The 24,335-nt window shown below is 52.7% G+C and overlaps 1 protein-coding gene and 1 long non-coding RNA gene across 7 annotated transcripts in view; one reads left to right on the forward strand and one right to left on the reverse strand.

The window, feature by feature from the left end:
- The window catches only part of CYTH1 (cytohesin 1), a 77,966-nt gene that overhangs the window by 26,230 nt on the left and 27,401 nt on the right, over window positions 1-24,335 (reverse strand). For 2 of the 5 annotated variants that reach the window (XM_036069593.2, XM_036069592.2), the window contains exon 1: window positions 14,001-14,130. The exons of 1 other annotated variant lie outside the window; for it this stretch is intronic. In XM_036069593.2, coding sequence (XP_035925486.1) covers window positions 14,001-14,028 — 28 coding nt within the window. In that variant the 5' untranslated portion in view covers window positions 14,029-14,130. Of the gene's footprint in view, window positions 1-3,795; window positions 4,083-13,471; window positions 13,495-14,000; window positions 14,131-24,335 lie in introns of those variants that run through there. 2 more of the 5 variants (XM_078066203.1, XM_036069597.2) reach the window with 2 other exon arrangements.
- On the forward strand, window positions 14,256-17,143 carry LOC118521206 (uncharacterized). 2 transcript variants are annotated; one of them, XR_004910040.2, is made up of 3 exons: window positions 14,256-14,488; window positions 16,034-16,252; window positions 16,628-17,143. It is a non-coding gene; the product is annotated as an uncharacterized LOC118521206 (long non-coding RNA). The 2 variants fall into 2 exon arrangements; XR_013445262.1 differs by having other exon boundaries at window positions 16,078-16,252.

Below are 24,335 nucleotides of genomic sequence, written 5' to 3' on the forward strand. Positions count from 1 at the left end.
AGTTTCTGCTCAGCAGGAACACAGGCAGCCGCCTGCCAAAATGGACCACTCAGTCCTACATCCCCGGGAATGTTAAAGATGTGCTTTAGGACCGAGACACCACTCTCAGAGGTCATCCAGCAATACCAGGTCCCTCTGCCTAGCTCTAAAACACACCACTTGCCTTGTTTTTCCAACCATAATCATCAACCGTCGCCCTTCTTATATATAGCCCCTGCCTTTGAGTGGATAAGAGGGGTCCAAATTTAAACCAGCACAGCAGGGAAATGTTTTAAGAAGTGAGGCCAAGAATCTAGAAAGGTCCTTCCTTTCCCCCACACCTGGAGAAGGTAAACAGGAGAGAACACCCTAGTCCAAGTTCCCACCCGGGCCAGGGAGGGCATCAGTGTCCAGACACTCTCCCAGCTCTCCGGAGCACGGGTACCAGAGGTACCCCCTTGAATAAGCAAGTCCAAACCCTCTACAGACGTGTATGTTTTATGAAACTGAAAACACACAGCCTCAGACACCTAACTGTAAGCCCCAGCTAAAACAGGAGCAGCAGTGGCAAAGTAAAGTACCATGCTTTCTTATACCCTCTCTAGAAACTGCTACCAGCTCTAGAGAGAACACAGCTATTTACAAACAGCTTTCGGGCTCAAGAGTGCAAATCTGGGAAACTGTTCATGGGGGTGAAGTCCAGAGACTTAAAGGTCAAAGGGCCTGCATTTACCAACCTCGTACTTGTGCAGATCCTACCAGTTAGATGCCTCATGCTGCCCCACCCTATGGGGGTGAGTCATCTGGTCTCCCAGGAAATCCCAGTGACTTACAATGTGAAAGATTCAAGAGACTAGAAAGAACTCAGGTGTTGGAGACCAACATTTAGCAAACTTCCACAAAACTCTCCATTCCAAGCTGACGTTGGTATACCTGCGGGATAAGAACGCAACCAACATCCACAGCATCTCTCAGGTAAGGGGCAACAATGGGATATGGAAAACAAACAGCTGTAATGACTAAGGAATTGCAATGAAAGCCTCAAATTCAGAGACAGGCCTCAGGACAGCCGGCATGACCAGAGGGCAAGGGAGGGAAACCAAGAGCACACAGATAGGACCAAAGCCCGAAACCTGGTGGCGCCCATAACCAACAGTGCCTGTGATCACGTCAGACCTTTACAGAAAGTCTGCCAACTTTAGAAAACCAATGACTTTTCCTTCCTCCTAAGTCAAAACCATGGTAATCCTTTCTAAAACTGAATACAGTATTATTCCACCTTGAGAAGGAAAGAAAGCCTGACTCCTGCTGCAACACGGATGAAGCTTGAGGACAGCATGCTCAGTGAAATCAGCCAGTCATAAAAGGCCACATGCTGTAGGATTCCACTTCTGTGAGGTCCCCAGAGCAGCCAAATCCAGAGACACAGAGTAGGATGGAGGCTGCCAGGGGTTGGGGGCAGGGAGCTGGGGAGGTGGTGCTGACTGGGGACGGAGTTTCTGTTTTACAAGATGGAAACTTCTGAAGACTGGTTGCACAACACTGAATATCCACAATGCCACTGAACCGTATGCTTAAAATGATAAATTTTATTTTGTGTGTACTTTACCATAACTAAAAATAAACTAAATCTACAAAAAGTTAATAGCAGTATCTTGACTTCCTGATTTCTGCTTACTGTACTCGTCTCCCCTGACACTTATAAAGTATCTCACCACCAATTTTTTTCGATTGAACTAGGAGATTTTATTTTTTAAAAGATTTATTTATTTATTTATTTTTTTTTTAGAGAGAGGTGGGGAGAGAGTGGAAGGAGCGGCAGAGGGAGGGACAGTCTCAACCAGACTCTGAGCTGAGTGCAGGGCTCGATCTCATGACCCTGAGACCACAACCCGAGCGGAAACCAAGAGTCAGAAGCTCAACCGACTGAGCCACCCAGGCGCCCCGCCTAGATTGTAAAGGAATTTGCTTACAAACTGTGGACCAGAAAGAGTGAAATGCTAGTGAAATTAGCATGTGGCTCCCATAACTGATATTCAACAGAGAGAGGCCAGAGGCTCCTTCTAGCAAACTGCCAATGCGAAAATTTACTCTTCCAGTTTAAATTCTTTCCACACAAAAGCCACCCAGTCTCCTACTTAGGAGGAAGGACAGGTACATTAATGATTTTATTACCATTTTCTGCATCTTTAAGAAAAGCTCTGTTCTCCCCTCAGTCTTGGAGCCGGCTCATCTAACCACTGCCTGAATGGCTCCAGCCTCCTTAGTCCAGAGGAGAAGCTACCTGGGGTTGGGGGCGGGAGGGGGGGGACACCTGCTGGGGGCTTTCCTCGCCTAGGTAGTTCTGGGGTCTCGGGCCAACTACCACCTCACCCTGCCCCAAATGGAATGGGCCTGTCAACATCACGGCCCTTCTCAAATGAGAGAACACCTGTGAAACCGCCCCACAGATGCCCAGCCGGCTCACTCGGTGGGGCACGCGACTCGGGATCTCAGGATTGTGAGTTTGAGCCCTACGCTGGGTATAGAGATTACTTAAAAATAAAAGCTTTATTAAAAAAAACCCCCAAACAGCCCCATAAACTGTTTTAGAAAAAACAAGGTATTCTATCATTTTACCTTACACACAGAAGGGAAATGACATATTTTATCTAATAAATCCTAAAACTCCAGCAGTAACCAGCCAACCAAAGGGAAATGAGGTCATATTTAAAGGTAGTAAAAGGAACGAAGTCATAATACTCTATCCTAAAAGTTTGGTTTAGAAAAACAAAATCAACATCTGCTTTCAATTAAAGGTAAAAACTAGAAAACAATCGTTTAAAAACCCTCTCCACCTTTTCTAAAGCCTGGCACTGGTAAGATCTGATCCAGCTGGAGTTTTGCAGCAGGATTCTTCCTGGCATTCAGACTGCCAATCTCTGTCTGCAAGCTGTTTTTGAAAGGATCACAGGAACAGAAAGCAGAGCTGGAAGCAGCTCAACAGGGGAGAACCATTTTCTCGCCTGGCCTCCTTGAGACGGAGGCAGAGTGCTCAGCTCTCGGGGAAAGCCTGGGAATTCCCTACCCCACCAGACAGACCAAGTCATCTGTGCTTGCCCCCCTTTCTCCTGAGGGAAGGGACTCCAGACCCCCCAGCCCCGCCCCAGCTGCAGTCACCCTCCCGCCACGCAGCTGTGCGGCCACACCCCTTTCAGTCCAGAACAGGGGCTCGGTGGGGACATAAGTCAGTTCTCTCTCACTTCACCTGTTCCTAAAACCTATTTGTTTGCCAGCTCTTCGTAAAACCCTTCATTTTTTGGCACACTAAACCATTTTCGGTCCGTCTAATCACGGGAATGGGCCCCTAGGATCAAATGAAATGTGCAATTCCAACTCCTTTTCTGGGTGTGTTGCTGGAAGGAGGGCTACCCAAACCCAGGGATGGTTCCAAAGTACTCAGAGTCAAACAGAAACTCACGGGGTGCATCCAGAGGGGAGAGGATCGCCCTGAGTCTGTCTCTCTGCTTCCTGCTGTCCTATTTCTCACCTCACTGAAGCAGGGCCACCAAAATTGGTGATCGGCTTGTTCCTGAACCTCAGGCCTAGAAGAAACCACACTGCATATTTGAACATCTACCTCCAAGGAGCCAGTGGAAAAACCCTAGGAGGAGAGAGCAGAACGCAAAACCACAAGGCAGTCATGCAGAGAGCCAGCGGCTGCGCGCACCCGCTCGGCGGCGCGCACGGCGGGACAGGCTGGCAGCAAAGCATAATAGAGCGGGGTCCGCGTACTCTGCAGGATGCTCTCCACGCGCCATCCACCCGGCCTCTTACCCAAGGCGAGTCCCCTCTCCTGCAGCCCCAGCGTCCCGGCGCCCCCGTCAAAGCCTGGGAAGCTGGCAGCTCTCCGCTTCAGAGGCCATGGTGGGCTGGCACTGCGACCACACCGTCCCAGGCTCCCGGGTGCCCCCGCTGCCCCAGGTGGACGGAGGGACGGAGCAAGCACAGCATGTGTGCCCGCACAGCCAGGGCAGAGGAGGCAGCGAGGAAACGCAAGCCAAGTGGAAACCGAGGGCGGAGAGGGCGCCGAGCCTGGCGGGGACAGAGATGGCCGCGGAGCTGCCGCCTGGCTGACACTTGGCTGTGCCGCTCAGCTCAGCTCCTCGCAGGCGTATTTCCATGAATGCAATCACAGCCGGCCCCTCCTACTACCCCCCACGCGGCCTCCCGGGGGAGGGGTGCACCGGCGCTCGCAGACTGCACTTGCTTTTTTCCACCCCTGGAAGCAGACGGCGGATGGCGGCTGTACGGGGAGGGTGGTAACCCTTCCTTTAGGTGCCCTCTCAGTACTGAGTGGATAAGCCCCGGGGCCGGCCCACGGGGGGAGGCTGTTCCACCACGCTGGGCACTTGGCCACCCCCTCCTCTTGCTCTGCACCCCAGGAGCAGGCGGTGACGCTGACCAGGCTGCCCCCGTGCTCTGCGGCCCCACGTCTCCACACAGGTGTGCTCCGGCCTTTCTAGCAGAGGGCTGGCCTCCCACTCGGTCACCGGAGGCGGCAACATCACATTCCAGTACGTTCTGGTTAGGAGGAGCTCGGCGGGCTGATCTCGGGACAATACCATAAGGTGGCCGGTGACAAGAAACCTCACTGCAGCCCCAGAGCAGCGACTCCCAGCTCAGAGGGCCGGGGGACAAGTCAAGGGCACCATTAGACACACAGACTTGGCCCCCCAGACCCCAGGACGTGGGTTCCATGTTAGATCGGAACATGCGGCTGCCTCTGACGAGTAAGGGAGGAGACATAAGGCTCTAAAAGCGAGTGCCGAACAGGCACGGAGGAGAAAGAAGAGAAACCATGACACCAGATCAGGGCTCTCTGACCCCAGCACGGCTGACCTTCTGGTGGGTCACTCTCTGTCACAGGGGCGTCCTGGGCAAAGCAGGACGTTGAGCTGAGCGCCCCCACCACCTCACCTCCAGATGTGACAACCAAAAGTGTCTCCAGACACCGCCAAATGTCCCCTGGAAGGCAAAACTGCCACTGCTCCAGATAAACAACAAAGGAGGAAACAAACATCCCCACACCCTCCCCTGACTTCCAGTCTTCAGTCCCGAGGAAGCTGCTGAGAGGTGGCGCCCCTGAAAGAGGTGGCGCCTCGCTGCACTAACGTGGGCCCCATGCCCTGGGGATTCCTTGTCACACTGACCCAAATATCCCAACCCTGTGGCCCAGCCTACGTCTTTGAAGAAACAGCCCTAATGTGAACAATTTTATTTTTGTGTCAAAGGAGCAGTTCTCATCTGTAAGAATCATACCAAGTCCATGAGAAAGTAAACCTTAAAATTATTTATGAACTTTTTTAGGCTGCAAAAGGAAACCAGCTTTCAACAGAGGGGTAGACTGCGAGTCCCCACCTGACACACTCCCGCCGTCTGGTAAGCCACCCCGCTCCCGCCCGCCCGCCGGGGGGAGGGTCCCCCTGGCGCCACCAGAGTTCTCACTCCCAGCCTCTCTTCACTTCCTTCATGTGTTTAGGGGCTCCTCCTCACCAGCCCTCAAGAGCCACCGCTCACAGGAAGACTCCGGGGCCACGGTGGCCAGCCTCCCCTCCCAGCTTACACGAGCTGACCATCACCTAAACACCTCAATCCGCGCTGCCTCTCTGTGTCTGCTCGTGCGGTCTACCATCTGGCCATGCGCTGTCCTACCAGTGGTCTCACCTGTCCCGCAATATCTCCTACTCTAAGTGTATAACCAGGGCTGTTCTGAGGCAACGTTACCGGGTTTTACACAAATGCACAGCAGGGCTGAACAGATCCCAGCAGGTGACTGCTGACCTCTCACCGCCTGTGCAAGACTCGGTCAGAATGCACCAGGCTCACTGAGCCTCATGGGGCCACACCCGCAACTCCTCAGCGATCGGAGGATCTACAGCTGGGCTCTACCTCAGTGTGGGAACCGGGGCAAAGGTTCAGCTTGAATCCGGGCCGCAGGCGGCTGGGAGCAAAGCCCACAAGAGTCAATTCTCAGCACAGACAATACGACCCAAGACGTGAGCAGACAAGAAGTGAGAGGAAAAAGCTACCAGCAGGAAGTCTGCACTGTGGCCCTCCTCGTGTATAAAGAAGACAGATGCTAAAATAAATAGCCCCATAATCAAGCTCGTGAAATCACGGTGATCAAACACAAAGACCGTTTGCAGGCTAGCAGTCATGTCAGGAAATCCACCAAGAGAGAGAATAAAAGTTTTTAAAAATGGTTTTCTCAGACTCTTGTAAATTCAACAATCTTAAAAAAAAAAAAAAAAGGTGTACCACCCATACACGAGGCACTCCAGAGAGCTTACCTGTTACTATTCCCTTCGAAGGAAAAAGCACCAGGCAGGTCCATGAGAGGACACTGGCATCGGGCGCTGGCCACGTACCAGAGGGCTCCGCACAGGAGCCGAGGCTGGAGCCAGCAAGGAGAGGGCACTCCAGGCTGGGGAGAGTGACAGTCGCACGGGGGAAGGGGGAGAACACTCTGGAAAGGTGGGGAGAAGCTGGAGCCACACTGTGTCCTCTGACTCTCACACGAAGACCTCTGGATTCTGCCCCTCCCAGTGGCTCCCAGCTCCAACCAGCATGCTGGCGTGACAGCGCCCCTGCACAGAGCTCACGTCCTGCCCTGCTCCCTCCCGTGAGGCCTCGGGCACACGGAGCCAGCCCCGGGGACCCTCCACCAAGCGTGCAGGGGGATCTGCAGCACTTCCTCTATTTGATCCGTAACTTCTGAGGTGGAGATAAATTCAGATCTTTGAATTCATCAAGGGCGCAAGCGTGCTAATCCTCGGCATGAGGCCCTGCCAGCCCCAGCGGACCTGGGCAAAGGCCCCACGCGCCAGCACCCACAACGGGCAGAGAGCCTGGTTCTCAATCTGCCCTTCTTGTCACATTGGCAACTGGGGCACAGACCTCTAACAGTTGTACTCTATTCCTGACACTTAAACGTGCTTAATTTTTCTTTAGTAAAAGCTAGAAGCATAAATACTTCTTGCAAGAGGCAAAGACTGACATCTGTTCCCATGGAGAAGGGCCTGGAGATCTCTTGAGAGAGCAGTAGTTTCGCCTCTAACCCCAAAGTAGAAAAACCTGGCTCCCAGAACCAGACACTGACCCTTACCGGAGCTGCCCAGGGTCCAGAGAAGGTTTTCTGCAGTCTGAGAGGAGCTGAAGAGGGCCTGGAGGCACCAGCCTGGGCGCCCACCTTCTGCATCCCGGCCGGTCGTGGCGGCCACTCACGGGCAGGGCGAAGCTGGGGCAGGCACAGAGGGCCCAGCCGCGGGGACGGGGGCACCCTCCCAGTGCCAGCGCAGGCCCAGGGCTGTACGTGTTCTGTTCAGAGAGGCTGCTCTCGGGGTCCTCCACCTCCTGCCCTTGCAGAGGGCACGGCCGAGCGGGGAGCAGGGCTGCAGGGAGGACAGCAATGAGGCGGCAGCAGGGGGTGGACAAAGCTCAGTGCCACGTTCTCTGCCTTTCAAGACTCCGGGTGGCACTTCTCCCTCTCCAAAATGAGCTCGGGAGGCAATGTGATCCATAAGGGAGTGGTGGGTTTGGCTGTGAATTCCTGACACCAGGAAGGTCTCTGGTGGCCTTCCTCCAATACAAACAGATCCTCACCTCTTGGCTGTTATCCTGGAGGGTATGTTGTGATTGGTTTCTCTGGACAAATTCCCTTCTACCCCCAAACCCCCAGAGCCAGCATGAGCCCTGCCAGCCTCTCACACGGGCAGGACAGAGTCACCAGGAAAACAAAGGGAGACCTGAGCAGAGGGGGGAAGACCCCAGCAGGAGAGGTCTCCCCTCAGTGTGTACGTCACAGGTCCTAAAAATACTTACATCACCAACAAGATTTTTACAGAAATGATACAAATGAAGTAATAATAAAGTTCTTATGAAAAAGTTTATATATGGATAGTACAGAAAAGTATGAAGGAGAAAAAAGCTGATGTGAGGGAGTCACTCCTGGAGACTGATGCGCGAGGCTCGGTGACAGGAGACAGCATGAGGGACGCTCGAAAGATGCTGACCCACCTAGCGGCGCTTCAGGTCACACGGTCTCAGGAAAAAAAGACACACAAATATAAAGAAAAGTGGGATTTTCAGCCCATGGTGGCGGGGCAATAAGCCAGCAAGCCACTTGGGGGAAGACTAAGCTAAATGCCTACCTTATTTATATCAACACAAATTCTAGGTGAATCACAGATTTCAATGTAGAGAAAGAAACCATCAAAATTCTAGGGGCTCCTGGGTGGCTCAGTCAGTTAAGGGTCTGCCTTCGGCTCAGGTCATGATCCCAGGGTCCTGGGATGGAGCCCCACATTGGGCTCCCTGCTCAGCGGGGAGTCTGCTTCTCCCTCTGCTTCTCCCCGCTTATGTACTCTGTTATCTCTATCTCTCTGTCCCTGTCTCTCAAATAAATAAATAAAATCTTTAAAAAAAAAAAAACGATCAAAATTCTAGAATAAAGCACGATGACTATGGTCATGGTCTTGGAGAGTGTGTTTCCTGCATTAAAATGAAAAGCTTATGAGTAGAAAATGAAGCCCGGCCGACTCAAGGTAAACAGCCAGGACAGCAAATATGCAAAGCATGTGCCAAGGGTTAGCTTCCTCAATTCACAGGGAGAGCAGCGTGAAGCCCAGTAAGACAAAGACCAGCACCACTGGCAAAGGACACAAAAGCAGATACGAGAGAAAAACACACATGGCCAAACATGGAAAGATGTTTGAACTCTCTAAAAACAAAAAATTTAAAATGTGCCAATTAGAACATGAAGACCATACTGCTCTCCAACAGTTGGGCAGAAATTAAATGTCTGATGACACGGGGGACCCTGACAAGGGCGTGGGGGCACATGGGCGGCCAGGGGCATGTAACCTGGCACCACCTTTCTGCCACACCAAAGCTCAAAAGCCATGTACCTTTCCATTCAGCACTTCCATTTAAGAACTGACCCAACCGACATCCTCCGGAAATTGCAAAAGTTAAAAACTACTTAAACACTATGTGGTCACGAGAAAGAGGGAGCTGATCTGTGAGTGATTGTCTAGAAAATTCTCTAAGACATACTCAGTGCGACAGGCAACCACAGAACAGCAGGTGCGCGCACACACCGACTCTGGGAGGGACATACCTAAGGCTGGGCGCAGACCCTCCTCAGAGACGAGGGGTGCGGACGCCGCATGGTCTACCTCTCTGAATATCAGGATCCACAACTAAGGCGACGCTTTTTTGTTTGTTTGTTTGTTTTTAAGGTTTTATTTATTTGTCAGAATGAGAAAGAGAGCACGAGCAGGGGGAGGAGCGGCAGGGAGAGGGAAAAGCAGGCTCCCCGCTGAGCAAACAGCCTGACGAGATGCGGGGCTCGATCCCAGGACCCCAACATCATGACCTGGGCCCAAGGCAGACACTTAACGACTGAGCCACCCAGGGGCCCCTAAGGCACCGTTTTATGCTGACGTTTCTATTCATAGAAAATACGGACATGCCACCAGTCATTTACCCCCAAATATTTGCTAAGATTGATGCCTAAATATTTCTTTTGTGGAAAAAGCACACTTGAATTCTGCTCGAATGCCTTCTTAGCGCCCGCTGTACTACGCCGTTCTGTCGCGGTCTCATACGTGGGACTCCATCTGAAGTCTATGCGTCGGTGTCCTGAACTCTTAACAGAAAATACAAAAAGAAAAGAGACTTCAGACACCAGAAAGAAGAGATGCAGAAAAGCCACTGACTAGGAAAAGAAATTTACCGGCTCCTTCTCGAGTCAGAAGCTGAGCTTTCGTGACTGCGCTGTGCAGTAAGGAAGAGGTTCTTTTCTTAAGGAAGGGGGGGCGTACTGGGGTGAGTGGTGAGCCCCAGCAGAGCTGACCCGCCTGTCTCCGCTCCCCCCGGCGTGTCACCCGCACCCCGGGGCCAGGCACGGCACACCCTCGGGAGACGCACGCGGGGGGTCACGACACCGCCATGCCCCAGCAGTGCTCTTGAACGTGAGCTCCCGGCTGGGTCTGACATCCCTCCGGGAGCCGCGGTGACATCGCATGGTGGCAGAGCTGACTGGGCTAGACCCGGTCACTGCTGAGGCTGTCCGAGTGCGAGACCACACTGTGTTCGGGGACCGCCCCAGCTGCAGCTCCTCGGAGGGCAACCAGGGGCGCCAGCGCGGCTGACAAGGAAATCTCAGCCAAGTGGACGACAAGCAGTAGAGGAGCAGAGGGGAGAACGATGCGAATCTTGTCACACTGCCTCTGCAGCGAGGGAAAAGTGAGAACCTGAAGGTCTAGCCCTCCGTTCTTCAACCAGAAGCAAACTGCATGCAGGTCCCACAGCCCCCACCACATACTTCAGTGAACCTTCCAGAACCACAGAGAAGGCTGCTGACAACACCTGGAATGTCCTCGCCTCCACTGACCGCTCTGTACGCTGATGAGGGCCCTTAAGGCCCAGCGCTGGGCCTGCCGAGACCCCCAGGACCCGCCTTTTCTTCCTGCCAGTGCTGGCCCCTGAGCCTAGCCCACCTGCTGCCTCTGTCACACGCCCACCGTCTGCTGGACTCGGGGCCTGTGCTTTCGTACTCGGGGGACTCGGAGGCTGCGGAAAGGCTCAGGCAGCAGTACGGGTCCGCCTTCTCAGAGGAGCAGAACCCAAGCCGCGTTTCTGCTCGCCTCGGTAAAGAAAGGAAAGGGCAGTTCTGATCCCCTTACAACGACACGGTGAGCGTTCGTGTCTGGCGTGCTCACAGGAGGGCCGATGAAATTCAGACCAGAGCGAGTCCCCTTCAACACCTGTCACAGCAGATGGTGCGGCAGGTCTGCGGGGAAGCGCTCCCGCTTCAAGATGAAGATGCAACCATTCTGACGCTGCAAAATACAAACTCAACCCACAAGGAAGGGAGCGAGAACTATCTGTGGGAATATTAATTTCTAGTTATGGCACTTTAGCCTTCCCCCTTCCTGCGCGCCTCCCGCTAAGCGGTCTGTCCAACGCAAGGCTGGTACAATCACGGGAATGCGCTACGAGGATGGGGTCAGGCGGTAAGTCAACGGCAGGGGTAGTATTTTAGTGGTCACCTGAGAATACGGTATCCTGGTGGAGAGGCACTCTACTTAATTCTATCCCACACATCTTCCTATAAATAATAGGATTTTGGGGCGCCTGGGTGGCTCAGTCGTTAAGCGTCTGCCTTCGGCTCAGGTCATGGTCCCAGGGTCCTGGGATCGAGCCCCGCATCGGGCTCCCTGCTCTGTGGGAAGCCTGCTTCTCCCTCTCCCACTCCCCCTGCTTGTGTTCCCTCTCTCACTGTCTTTCTCTCTGTCAAATAAATAAATACAATCTTTAAAAATAATAATAATAATAAATAAATAATAGGATTTTACACTCACATAGAATCTCACAGCTTAAAATGTTTCTTTTTTGTTTCCGTTTTAATTTGGACTCAACAACAAAGTCCAGCTATAAACTTTGCATATCTCCTGACAATGAACAAGGCACTGTACCTCCAGTTTTATAGACGAGGTAGGACTTACTGAGTAGACAACACTCTACTAACAGACAGAGCCCAATTCAAACTCACTGGCTGAGTCCTCAGCTCTTTATTTTCTCTTACTGGAATAATCAAATTCACTTCAGCTCACCATTTACTGAGGACTGTGCTCGGAGCTCAGATTTAAATAGGTCCAGCCCCTGTCCTGCACAGAACACCAAGGCCAGAGGGGGAGGCGCACGGGCCTGGGGCTACAGGACCTGCGGCCACTGGGGCCATGCACACACGGGACTCGGAGGACGCCCGGGGACACCAAGGGGGCTCAGATAGGTCAAGCCTCTGAGCCAGGACTCGGAAGGACACATGGATTCTCCAAATGGAGAGGCACAGACCATTGTGGACACACATACCAAGCAAGGCAAGGAGGCCGAGAAGCGGGTGGGTGCCTGGGGACAGGGAGCACACCTGGGGCCAGGGCCCAGGACACGTCAGGACTGGGCCGGCACCGGAAGAGAGCCCAGCATCAGCCTGCGAGGGCCTCTTGTTCCACCCTCCAGGGAGCTTGGGTTCCAGCCCAAAGGAAAGGCTCAAGGGTGAAAAAAGGGGGACTAAGCATTGAAGAAATCAGATTAGTGCAGCAGGAAAATATCTCACTTCTTTAGAGACATTTTCAAAACCCCCACTTACTCTTTCCTAGGTGTGCTCTTCAGGTCCTACGGACCTAGGAAGAGCGGCTCTGTGAGGAATGTAAAGCTGACGCTCACCTCTCCGCCCTGGGATCTTGGGGACCTGCCAGAGCCAAGTCCATTTGCTCCCTTGACTTTTACGCCTGCCCGAGTGCCATTTCTGCATCTCGTCGTGATCCCTACGGGACCTGTTTTCACGGCAGTTAAAAGGGCAACAACGCTGGCCTCCCGAGTCCCAAACAGATGCCAGGACAAAGCGCTCCTGGGAGGGGTGAGGGAAATGAGAGCGGCCGGCAGTTCCTGAAGGTGACTCATTCCAAGCAAAGCTGCCCAGGAATCCTGTCTCTGAGCTCTAAGTCCCCAGCCCCAAAATGGCGCCCCACTCTCGTCGCAGCCAGTGAACGGTGCATGTTGGATGGCAGGGCCTCCAGGACAGCTGGAGGCCGGGGACACAGGACCCCGAGTCAGCCTCTCAAGTGACTCTTCTGTGGGGCCTCCCGGTGGGTCTGAGGCCAGGATCCCCGGGAAAGACCAGCAGCACGCAAGGCGGAATGCGCGGCACGGTGACCAGCAGTCACAGTCTGCCCAGGCCAGGCTCACACCTACTGTCCTGAATCATCAGTAAAGCGTCCTCTTCCTCTCTCAAAAGTATCCCCTTTCCCACAAGAGGCCTTGCCTACTGTGGCCTCACGGGGCAGATACAGCACCTCCCGTGTGGGCGGTTCAGTGCTAACGCAGAACCGCCTCTCTTCACTGCCCCCTCTCCAGTGCACAAGTATTATTATCTGTGCCCCTCTCTCCCCAAGTCTTTCACACGTGCTACAGCCTTCCAAGTCACCCCATGGATATGGTCCAGGATAAGCCACACTTAGAGGTGAAACTTGAACATGTATTTTATGGTGAACCCGATAAGGAAAGCATAAAACGGCTCCCCAAAACTTGTTATAACTTTCCCCAAATCTACCTTGAGATATTGTGTAATATTTATTTCAAACTTACTCATGTCATTCGTTACTAACTACAAAGCAGTATACATTGGCTGTTCTGTCTTATGGCATCAAAACATTGCCATCTAGTGCGGGCATCGCAAAACAGACACACGTGCACGCGCAAAACTCCTGTGACTTCCGAGGGTCTGGAAGCCCTGACCCAAGGGGCTGCCACAGTTCTTCTGCAGGGTCCTTAGGGATTTATAAGCCCCCCAGTTTGTCATCCCTGCCCTCAGAGCTGTCTGCCATGTGGGTGTGGAAAGGATGAAGGAAGTTTACAGACACCACAGGGCCCCCCCAGTCTTTACCGACACCGAAAGAGGAAGGTCGGATGAACCCTGCACACTCCCTCCGATTCACGTGACTTCATAAAGACGGGCGCCCAGCGGTGCTGTCAGCCTGGGCTCTGGGACGCCTGCACTTTTCACTGTCACGCTCGGTCTGGGTGCGTGCGGCCGCAGAGCTCCGGGCGGGCTGGACTCCAAGCCAGGAAACACTCGCGCTATCCCCGTAGACTCGGGCTCTGCGGAGAGGCACCCACGGTGATCTCTACTGAAAAGCTGAGGCTGGGGCCGGGGGCCGGGGGCCGGGGGGCGGGGAGGGGGGCACTTCTGTGGTTTAAAAACACACTGAGTTACACACAGGCACACGCAAACCTCAGCTCCCGAGCCCCTGGCGCACTCTCCAGTCATCCTCCTGAAAACACTGAGGAAGAGCCCGAGTCTGGGCGGCTGCTCCTTCCCGACAGGCAGTAAAACTGTCATCACAGGAGGTCACATAGCGATCAAGAGCCGCAACCCCCACTCCGGGCGCCCAGGCGGGGGGACAGGGACTCACCGTCCTCCGCGGCGGTTGTAAGGACCATCTTTCCCGTCACAGCAGGACCCTGGAGGTTGCTGGATGTTGTTCTTCAAAGGAGCACTGGACAAAGTGTCCCTGGGCGGGGGCGGGGGGCGGGTGGGGCCGGGACTACCTGTGGGCCGTCATCTGCCACCAGGACAGCTCAGCGCTCCTTCCTGAACTCCGGAGCCAATGAGCCTCCAGCGGCAGAGGCGTCACAGCCACCACCCAGTTCCTGAAGTCAAGCCCAAGGAGCAGTTAACCGCCTCCTCCCTGGAAGCATCTTGGGCTCGAGTCGGCGGACTCTGCTGGCAGCATCCACGCTCTTTCCTCAGATTCGACAGAGCAACGGACAGAGCTAGGTGCCGTTTCTCTCCTCACTGTGCGAGCACCTCCTTAGAACAGAACCACGTAAAGTCCCCGCGCTCACAACAAGGTGACAGCACATTTCCGAAGAGAATGACTAAGAGATCGCAATCATTATGGTATGCTATGAGGTCACAGGCAAAAAGGAGAAGGCAGATTTTAGAGGGGGGGAATAAAAGCCAAGGGCAACATTTCCAATATAAGTTCAATTTTATCTCCATTCTATTTTCTACTGTGTCGTACCAAACTGTTTGTTTCCGCATACTCTTACTATATTCACGATACATGTTTGTTGTTGAAACCAGATTAACAAGTAATGAGGGAAAAAGCCTTAATCCCATCACGTAGGGATAACCACTGACGAAATTTTGGTATATATTATTTATATTCTTCCAGATATTTGTCCTATGTAGTATTATACTCTCATTCTGGCTCCGCCTCACTCTCTCTGTGGACACACACATTTACAAATAAACCTTATATCTCAATATACCTCATGTGTCTTATATGTGATTATATAATAATCATGTTACATAATATGTAATAGACATACTTATCTCTCTCAAGATGTATTTATATTATCTCAAGAAATTAAGTATATAGAAATACATAGAGAAACAAAAATTGGATATTTTACACGCTGTTTTATAACCTGCCATTCTTCACTTATGACATTTTTCCATGACTGTAAATGGGAGACTTACCACATTTTTTATTACCCATGATATAGACTATTTAACCAATCCCCTACCGTAAGACTTTTACGTGGTTTCAAGTTCTCCTGCCAATCTCAACACCCATGTGCACACACTCTGGCACGTCTTGGATCATCCCCTGAGCAAACGTTCTCAGAGCTACAGCCTCCATGTGTTCATGGGAGGGACTACAGGGTCCCCGCCTCAGTCACTTCTCCTTACAAGTGACAAAACCATGCGTGCCTAGGGCATCACCGCTGTAGGGCACATTTCCTGGGTGCTCACTTTGTGCCCATGGCTGACTCACCTAATCCCGAGAGCCCCCTGTGAGGGGTTCTCTTCAGCCCTGATTCGTGGAAGGGGACACTGAGGCCCAGAGGTGTCACACGGCTCACCCGAAGTCCGAAACCTGTTGAACCAAGGAGTCTGGCTGCATGGCCCATGCTCTGGCTGGCTCCCCCACTGGACCCCCTTCCCCCTCCCCCACCGATCCTGGTTGTAAGGGCCCCTCCCACAGCGGGTGTGCAGGAGGCCTGGGCCTGGTGCCAGGGCCAGTCTCTGATGCCAATCCCAGCTTTTAAGAGGTCAGGTCCCTTCTACTTTCCACGTACTCTCTGTCGAGCAGTAGAGCGCCTCTCTGGAACAGATGCCCAAAGGCAGGCCCGCCTGGCCACTGGGCACGGACACTGCCCAGGTCTGCCACCTCCCTGACAGGACCAACTTCATTTCTGCGAGTCTGAGCAGCGAAAAATGGCTTCTCAGTGGTTATAGTCTACACTGACCTGATGACTGGTGGTGTGGATGATTTTTTCAAGAGTTTGTGGTATTTCCTCTTTTATGAACTGCTTATTCATATCCTTTACCCATTTTTCTATTGGTTATCTTTCCTTATTGGTTTGTAGATTACGAATTCTTTGTATTAAATGTTGCAACCTTTTCTCACAACCTGTCACTTGTTTTTATCGGCAGGTGTGGTATCTTTGCCTTATGGAGGTTTCTGTGTGTTAAAGCAGGTCTGTAATCTCTTCCTCCACTGGCTTCTCTCAGCATTCACCGAGCACACAGTGTTGGGCACCCCACGGAGTGCAGGGGACCGGAGGTGCACCAGAGGACCACAGCACCCGCCCTCAGGACGCTTACACTCTACTGGGAGCTGGGGAGAACAGGGCAGAGAGGAGCAAAATACATGTATGTTGGAAGAGAGATGCTCCGTGGGGTTGGGACGGGGCACGTGGTCAGGGCTGGCTGGCTGCTCCTGGCCGGGGCAGCTGGGGCAGAGCCAAGGGCAGCCGGAGGGGAAGGCAAGGCCGGGGGCTGGGGAGGGTCAGGGAGGGGCTGTTGAGGGCCTTGTTGGCTATTTTAAGGACTGGTCTCCACCATGGCTGAGATGGGAGCCACCACCAGGGGTTGGAACAAAGTGAAGGACCTGACTCCAGCTGCTGGCTAAGAACAGACTGCAGGGCAGCAAGGCCAGAAGCTGGGAGGGTGCCACCATCTTCCGGGCGAGAGATGATGGCGGCTTACACAGAAAGTGATCCGATTCCTGTTCTATTTACTTCTAAGGCAGAGCCAAGGACTTGCCGATGGATTCCACGCGGGTGTGAAAGAAGTCAAGGACGGCCCGAGCCCTCTGCCCTGGGCAAGTAGAAGAATGCAGATGCAGGGCGCCTGGGTGGCTCAGTCGTTAAGCATCTGCCTTCGGCTCGGGTCGTGATCCTGGTGTCCTGGGATCGAGCCCCACATCGGGCTCCCTGCTCAGCGGGGAGCCTGCTTCTCCCTCTCCCACTCCCCCTACTTGTGTTCCCTCTCTCGCTGTGTCTCTCTCTGTCAAATAAATAAATAAATAATCTAAAAAAAAAAAAAAAAAAGAATGCAGATGCCATCCTCCAGGTGGCAGGCCGCCAACAGGGTCCCCACCCCACCCCCCCTCCCACCCGCCGGCACAGGGCACGCCTCAGCCTCCCCACCCATCCTGCTCTGCAGCTCTGGACCTCGAGACTCTCAGCCCGCCCGGCCCCACTCCGCACCGCCGCACTCCCTGCCATGCTGCCCAGTTCACGTCCCAAAAGAGGGATTCTAAACGGCTCACCCAGTATCCCTCATCCCTGTGTGGGGATAGCAGGCCCCCCTCGGCCAGGTGCCTGTCCCAGCTCTGAGAGCTGCTGGGGGCACGGCGGGCGGGGCGCCGCGCCACGCCGCCTTCTGTGTGGTCATCGCTCTGCCAAAGCGAGTGCAACAAGTCACACTGTTAAAAAAGGAAGTAGTGAATGAAGAGCCATGTCTCCAGTTCCTTAAAATAGAAGTTTAACTACTAAAGCACCAAATTACATGTCTGACTCACTCCTAAGAAAAGTGACTTCATAACTTATCATCCAGATCTTGGACATTTCTCAGATGGCAAGTGGGTCCTACTTATCATCACATCAGCCAACAGGCATAAACCGGGCCTTCCTGGGCAAACGGAAACAAATCACCACCCTCTCAGCAGGCACAGCTGTGGCACCAATCCCAAAGAGAGTGCGTAGGATGGCAACCCAGCTCCTTCAATGGAAGCTGTGCCCGAGTTCAAAGGACACTGTGAAGCCCCTGGAAGAACAACGGCATACTACAAAAGTAGGACAGTCACCCAGGCCTCAGAGCCATCGGAGTGATGAGATGGAGGCAGAGGAACTGGCCCAGGCCCCAGGATCAGCATTAAACCAACAAAGTGAAAGACAACACTTTAGAGCTACTCGTATTAAAATCACACATAAGGGCACTTGGACTGCAGGTATTTTGACTCAAGACATTTTATATTTTCAATTAATAAAATACCTTAAATAGCCTTAATCCTTTACCGCAGCCTCATCTTCTCTGGTGACAGGTAAGAACGTGCAAACATGTAATGGTTACAAATGACGCTAGGCGAAAACGTACGTGAGTATTCATGTAACATTCCGGGGCAAGTCTTTTTTTCTCAGTATGATGCCTACATCATCAGTCATAATCCCAAGGAGACAGAGTACACTCAAAGTGGGAGCCTGGAGAGTTAACTGAGAGTCTGTCTACAAATGTCAGGGAGGAGTCTGGGGACACTCTCAAGCAGTGGCGAAGCTCCCCCAGGTTAGCAAGGAGCTCCCTACCAATGCTAGGTATGCAGGAGGAGGGGACTGGCTGCAGAAGAGTCTGACAGGCCTGGGGACAGGGCTCGGCTAACCCTCAGCTACCTGCCAGGGAGAAAACACCCTGACCTCTTTCTCCTCTGACCCTCCAAGCCCCTGGACAAATCCAGCGGGGGCCAGAGGGCAAGGTAGCCTGCAGACGCAGTCCGCCCAGGGCAGCCTCCAGCACAGCAGGACGGAGAAGGGCAGAGGTGGGAGCGGCACCACACCAAACCACAAGCTGCCAGGAGTCACTCCTTGCGTCTGCAATGGCCCCAACAGCTGCCTCAAAGTCTCAGCCCCTTGTCACACTTTCAAGACCCTCCCTAATGTGACCCTGCTGCCCCTCCAGGTTTTTCTCTTACCCTCATGCCTGGTTTTTCTTCTTTAACCAAAATAACATGCACACATCACATAAAAAACACACAGGACCTATGGCTTAAAACAGAAACCCACAGTTTCCTGCCCAACGGCATCCCCCCCACTGTCACATCCTGCTCCACAGAGGTAGGTAGCCCTGTTAGCTCTCTGTTCTGCTAATCACCTCCCTGCCTCTGAACAACACACGTACACCTTCTGTTTCCCAGTCTCCAATTCTGGACATCAAACTGCCTGCCGTGCAAGCTGAAGACTCAGCTTTGACCCCTAGCCCCCCCACACACACTGACGCCACTCAGTATGGTTACACGGAAATTTTGGGTTAAATCAGTATTTACTACTTCCATAAACACTGCTCACAGCTTAGCTATACAACCTGCTGGGATTACAATTACCACAGAATGGCACTAAGTGCCTCTTTTGTTTCTGTTTGCTTAGTTCTACAGACTGAAAGCCAAGCTCGACGTATGAAACTGTCCCCAGGAGCAAGCCGGCTTCTGGGACGGCCGCCCAAAAATCTCCACGCCCGTGCCCCAGCCTGGCCTTGCTACTTCCACATCAGCACCCCGGCAATCCCCTCCGCCGCTTCCAAATGCCGGCCCCGTGTCTCTGAGTCCATATTTCTTTCCTGGGTTCCTTCTCCTTTTGCTACCACAGAAAGGACACAGAGGGATTGGTCTGTCCACAAACACCGCTGTTCTCCCACACTCCACTGGCACTCTGGCTGGATACGTTAACATCGCCTCCTCATGACGGTGAAGGCAACCCCTCACTGCCTTCCATCCCCATAACGCTGTTAGTGACTGTGCCATTCTGACTCCCAGAATTTTCTATGGGATGTTTTCCCTGCTCAGAAAGCTCTCAGGTCTTTGCCCTCGGCGCTGTGCGGTTTTGTAACAAGGTGCCCAGGTGTGAGTCCGTTTGCATGCACTGTGCTAGCCCCTAGGCAGACCCCAAGTCTGAAGTCTCATAATCTTTGGTGTCCTACCCTCTTCCTCAGCTCTCACTCTTTAGAGTTTCTGTTGGACGCTGGACCTCCACTGTGGATCTTTTAATTTTTATCTTTTTACTCCTACTTTTCATCTCCTTGTGGAGCCACCTTCTAGGAAGTATTCTTGCAATGAACTGAATGTTTGTGTCTACCCCAAATCTGTGTGCTGAAACCCTAACATGATGGCATTCGGAGGTGAGGCCTATGGGAGGCGATCAGGTCATGAGGGAGGAGCCCGCACACGTGGGATTGGTGGCCGTGCGGGAAGAGGCCAGAGGGCCAGCTGACTCTCCTCATACCTCGAGAGCAGGATGACGGCCCTCCTCGGGCTCAGAGGGAGCTCTGAGCAAGAAGCGCCGATGCAGGCCCAGCTCAGACTCCCCGCCTGGCACCGGGAGAAACACGCGCTGCAGACGCCGCCCGGTGTGGGACGCTGTCACGGACACCGGCACTGGGACAGCTCTGTCCTTCCTCTTCTAGTCTTTGTACTGTTGTCTTTCAGCTGTTTTTAATTTGCACAAACTCACTCTTAATCTCTGAATATTCCTTTTGGATAGCATCCTATTCTTGCTTCATTAATATCACATCGAAGACTCTTAAGTATGTGGCTTTTAAAATGTTCTGCTATGATCTGTTTCCTCAAACATCTTTTCTTCCACTTGTTTGTTCTCCTGTTTAATGTTGAGGGTTTTCTTTACATGTCTGGTAAACAAGGCTGTTCCTCCACATCTAAGGGCCGGGCACCAATGACCTGATTAGAAGCGGTGTGTGGTGGCGGTGGCCTGTGCAGTGCTGGGTCTCACTGTAAAATAATAAAGTGGTGGCACGCCGACCCCGCGAGGGGCTCTGTGGGTTCTTTCTCCTATTAGCCTGAAGAATCACTCTCCGACTCCCAGCTGGGCTGTGCGGGCTATAACCCTGGCCAGCAGCAACCGGGCCTCCAGGTGGAGGGAGAAAGCATGGGACACCTACACTGAAGCACACACACCTTCACTCTCTCTCTGAGCTACCACAGCCCTCTTCAGAAATCAAACCTTCACGTTCTACCAAGAGAGGAAGAGACATCCCCTTGCTGTGAGACACGGACAGGGGACCGGAGAGCCTATGTGCCCGCCATGAACACCTTCCCCCCACCCTCCGCTTTCCAGCCTCACCCCTCGTCTCCACTCGCAGAGGCCCACAGAGCCCTGCAGCCTTTCTGGGATGTGAGGGTAAATGGTTGTGCTTCCGATGGGTTCCTCCTCTGCAGCGGAGATCTTTCCGGACAAGCTGCCAGTGGGAGAGCGGTGTGGGGCATACAATCAGGCGAGTCCTGAAACTCCCAGAAGCGCACTAGTACGCTGGGGTGGAGAGTGACAAAGACAACAGTCCTCTGCAAAAGAAAACCCTTAGGCACCTGGAAATACTGTAAACTCTTTGGGAAGTTACTTCTGCTTAGGTTACCTGAAAAACACAGATTTGTACTGTTTTTCCTCACAGACACAAATAGACCTTGCCAAAGGGGGGGGGGGGAAGGCTGAGGACAGAGATAATCTGTATGTGTTGCAAGGACTTCAAATGAAGAATTCAAAGAGCATCGCCATTCCCTGACAAGTCCCGCACCTGACGAAGGACGCAGATGGGTCCCTAATCGTGTTTGCCCGTACAAACCTCTGTGAGGCAGAACCTTCAGCACTTTTTTTTTTTAGCGCTTTTATTATCAAAAGAAAGTCTAAATCAATTAGGTATATATTAAAAAAGCCCAATCCAAACCATGTCCTTCTGCCCTTTGCATTACGTACACAATTTAAATTTCAATTTTCTCCAAGAAAAGCCATTAACTTTTGTAAGAAAAAGTAAGAAAAGTACAATTCTTCACAAAGTCTGATCTTACTTTCTGTGTAAAGAAAATCCATCATCAATGCCATAAAATGCCATAAAACTGAAAAACCACATGGTTTTGAGTTTACGTGCATCTCTTCCTGAGAAGGCGGGTGGACACGTTCATCAGATGATCAGGCAGAGCCCTTGTGCTGGAGACCCCACGTCTGGGTCACGGTGCTCTCGGGTGGGTGTGGGTGCTGGCCCTGGAACCCTGGTTCAGTGACACTCCACTTCCTGGCGGCGATGGAATGATGTCCCCACAGCACTGCCCTCGGCAGCCACCATCACCAACCGCGCCAGCCCCAGGAGACATTCGGAAATGAGTCACGGATACTTGGGACAAGACAAATGTGACAATATTTGTGACGCTACACAGAATCATCATACTCCACAAAGACAGAGGGGCAACAGTGCGATTCGCAGGCAAGAAAGAAGACGACTCAAACTGCACGGGAAGTAGTAGTTGGCACAGTAGTTTCAGATGCCTTTTAAAATAAAGTAAAAACTACTGGATGTGCTCAATACCCTGTGTGCTGCCCTCTGCTGGCTACGTGAGGGTTTTTTAAAATTTAATTTTTATTTTTTTAAAGATTTTATTAATTTGAGAGAGAGAGCACGCACACAAGCAGGGGGAGGGGCAGAGGGAGAGGGAGAAGCAGACTCCTCGCTGAGCAGGGAGCCTGATACGGGACTCGATCCCAGGACCCTGGGATCATGACCTGAGCCGAGGGCATTAACCGACTGAGCCACCCAGGCGCCCCTGGCTATGTGAGGTTTACAATTAGCCATTTTTCCCGTAAATTCATTACCCTTTGAACATATATGGGGAGAAAGAGGAAATTCACGTTCTACAGAGGATGGGCCGTGCTCTGCTGATATTCACCAGTACTTATTTTCTGAAATGGTGTTCTTAATATTAAAGCGGGTCTGCCCCTTGTCCATACACCGGCGCCTTTGTGGGAACAGGTAATGGCCAGTCGGAACTTATACAGACAGAGGCAGACCAGACACAACACACGTGATGGACCGTAAAGGAACTAGCATGTTGGGAAGTGGTGTGACGGGGTGACTGACGGGGTGACAGGAGGGAACGAGGAGCGCGAGTGGGGAGGGGCGTGTTAAAGCATTAAATACGGTGGTCACCACGGGCATCGCTGAGAAGATGAGATCTGAGTCTCAGTGACAACACGCTCGAAACAAAAAGACCGTCGACAGGCCTCTCTCTTCTACAGCTCCGTGATGTACGAAGCGCATTCCCATTCCTCTCTGGACGTCCTACTCCCCGCTCCTCACCGTGAGGACACAACCGCGGCAGGGCTGATTAGCACGGCCACTTCTCCGTGAAGAGACCGCGCTCAGGGGCCCAGGCCAGGCCCCCCACTCCCTGGTTACCTGAGAGAGCCTGACACACTGGGACAACCTGCTCCCCCATGTTCTAGCTACTCACACACATTGCTCATTATTTCTCAAAACAGGTATTTGCCACGTACTCTGCATTCATCCAAAAAAGGCTTGAGTCCTTACCGGGTGTTCAACTCAACACCTGCTGGACTGCACTGCGTGCCCTCTAGCTGCGTGCTGGGGCTCAAAGATGACACTGTGCCTCCCTGGACACATGAAAGGGCCCGGGAGGATCCAGGGGGCGGCAGCAGGCACATAAACTGCCACGCGGCACGCTAAGGACTCAACCACGGAGGCCACGCACTCCAAGCTCTTAGTGGAAGAATGGCAAAAATCAGTCTGTGGGAGAGGTGGGGAGAGTGGGGGAGTGGGCAGCCCAAGTAAGTGCAGTGACCTTTCAGAAAATCCCAGCAGCATTCTCTGGTGTTGAGGGGGCCTGGGGAGGGTCCGACACCACCCTGGGCCACAAATCTTGAAGGACACAGACCCGCCATCGGGGTGAGGAGGCGCTCTCTGGGACAGGAAGGGCACTTTCAGACAGAGGCCCTTGGAGGCCTGGTGCTGCCGGGCTCCTCCCACCACGAGAAGCCCACGGCCACAGAGGCCCACCCGCATTTCAGCGCTCACACAATGCTGTCTTATCCTTCCAAGCGTCTGGCCCCCAAACAAACTTTCCTCCACTGAACAGATCCTCCCTCCAGCTAGTCCACTCTTTTTTGAAACTGATTTTATACCCAATGTCACAAAGAGCTGTTGGCTGGGTTGCACCCTTTCTCTTCCCAGCCAGGAAACCTACCTGGAAAAGAAGTTTGCGTGAAAAAGAGACCCAGTAAATGCAGGTTCGAAGGTAAAAAGATGGGAAGGTCCAAACAGGAAAGAAGCTCAGAGCTGGCAGAGCCTGGTGAGGGTCTGTCGTGTTAACTAAAGGGATACAGGCTAATGCACAATAATCAATCAGGTAACTCTAAAAAGCATGTATCAGTTTGCAAAGAAACACAGATACTTTCACAGAAATACAAATCTCTTTTCAGCATGAAAATAACCCGGAGCAGAGCAGGAGACCACTCCTACCTTCATCATCCCCATCACCCGCATCTCATGACGAGGCCCACTTAGGACACAGGAGCCACGCCAACCTGGCCTGCCAACACCACAGCCAGTGGGGGTCTTCCCGGGGCCGATGTGCTCTCTGTGTGCTCCCCCATCCTGTGGGACGCACGCCGTCCACAGTAACCAGACAGAAACGTGCAGCCTGGAAGTCAAGCATTTCCCTGAGCTTTCATGTTGCCCAAATGACAGCACCTTTCCTGAAACACGAGTAAGAACCACAAAGGTAAACGAGTCAGCACGGCTCCCTAAAGGCTAAATTCCAGGCTCCTTATTTTTATCAAAACAAACTGCTTGTGAAATAAAGCATAAACATTAAACGATCACCCTGAGTATTTTTAACACAAAGAAAGGATTATCTCACTGAAGGCAGAATATACCAAATTTACTT

The sequence above is a fragment of the Halichoerus grypus genome, chromosome 2, assembly GCF_964656455.1.
Source record: "Halichoerus grypus chromosome 2, mHalGry1.hap1.1, whole genome shotgun sequence".
NCBI lineage: Eukaryota > Metazoa > Chordata > Mammalia > Carnivora > Phocidae > Halichoerus > Halichoerus grypus.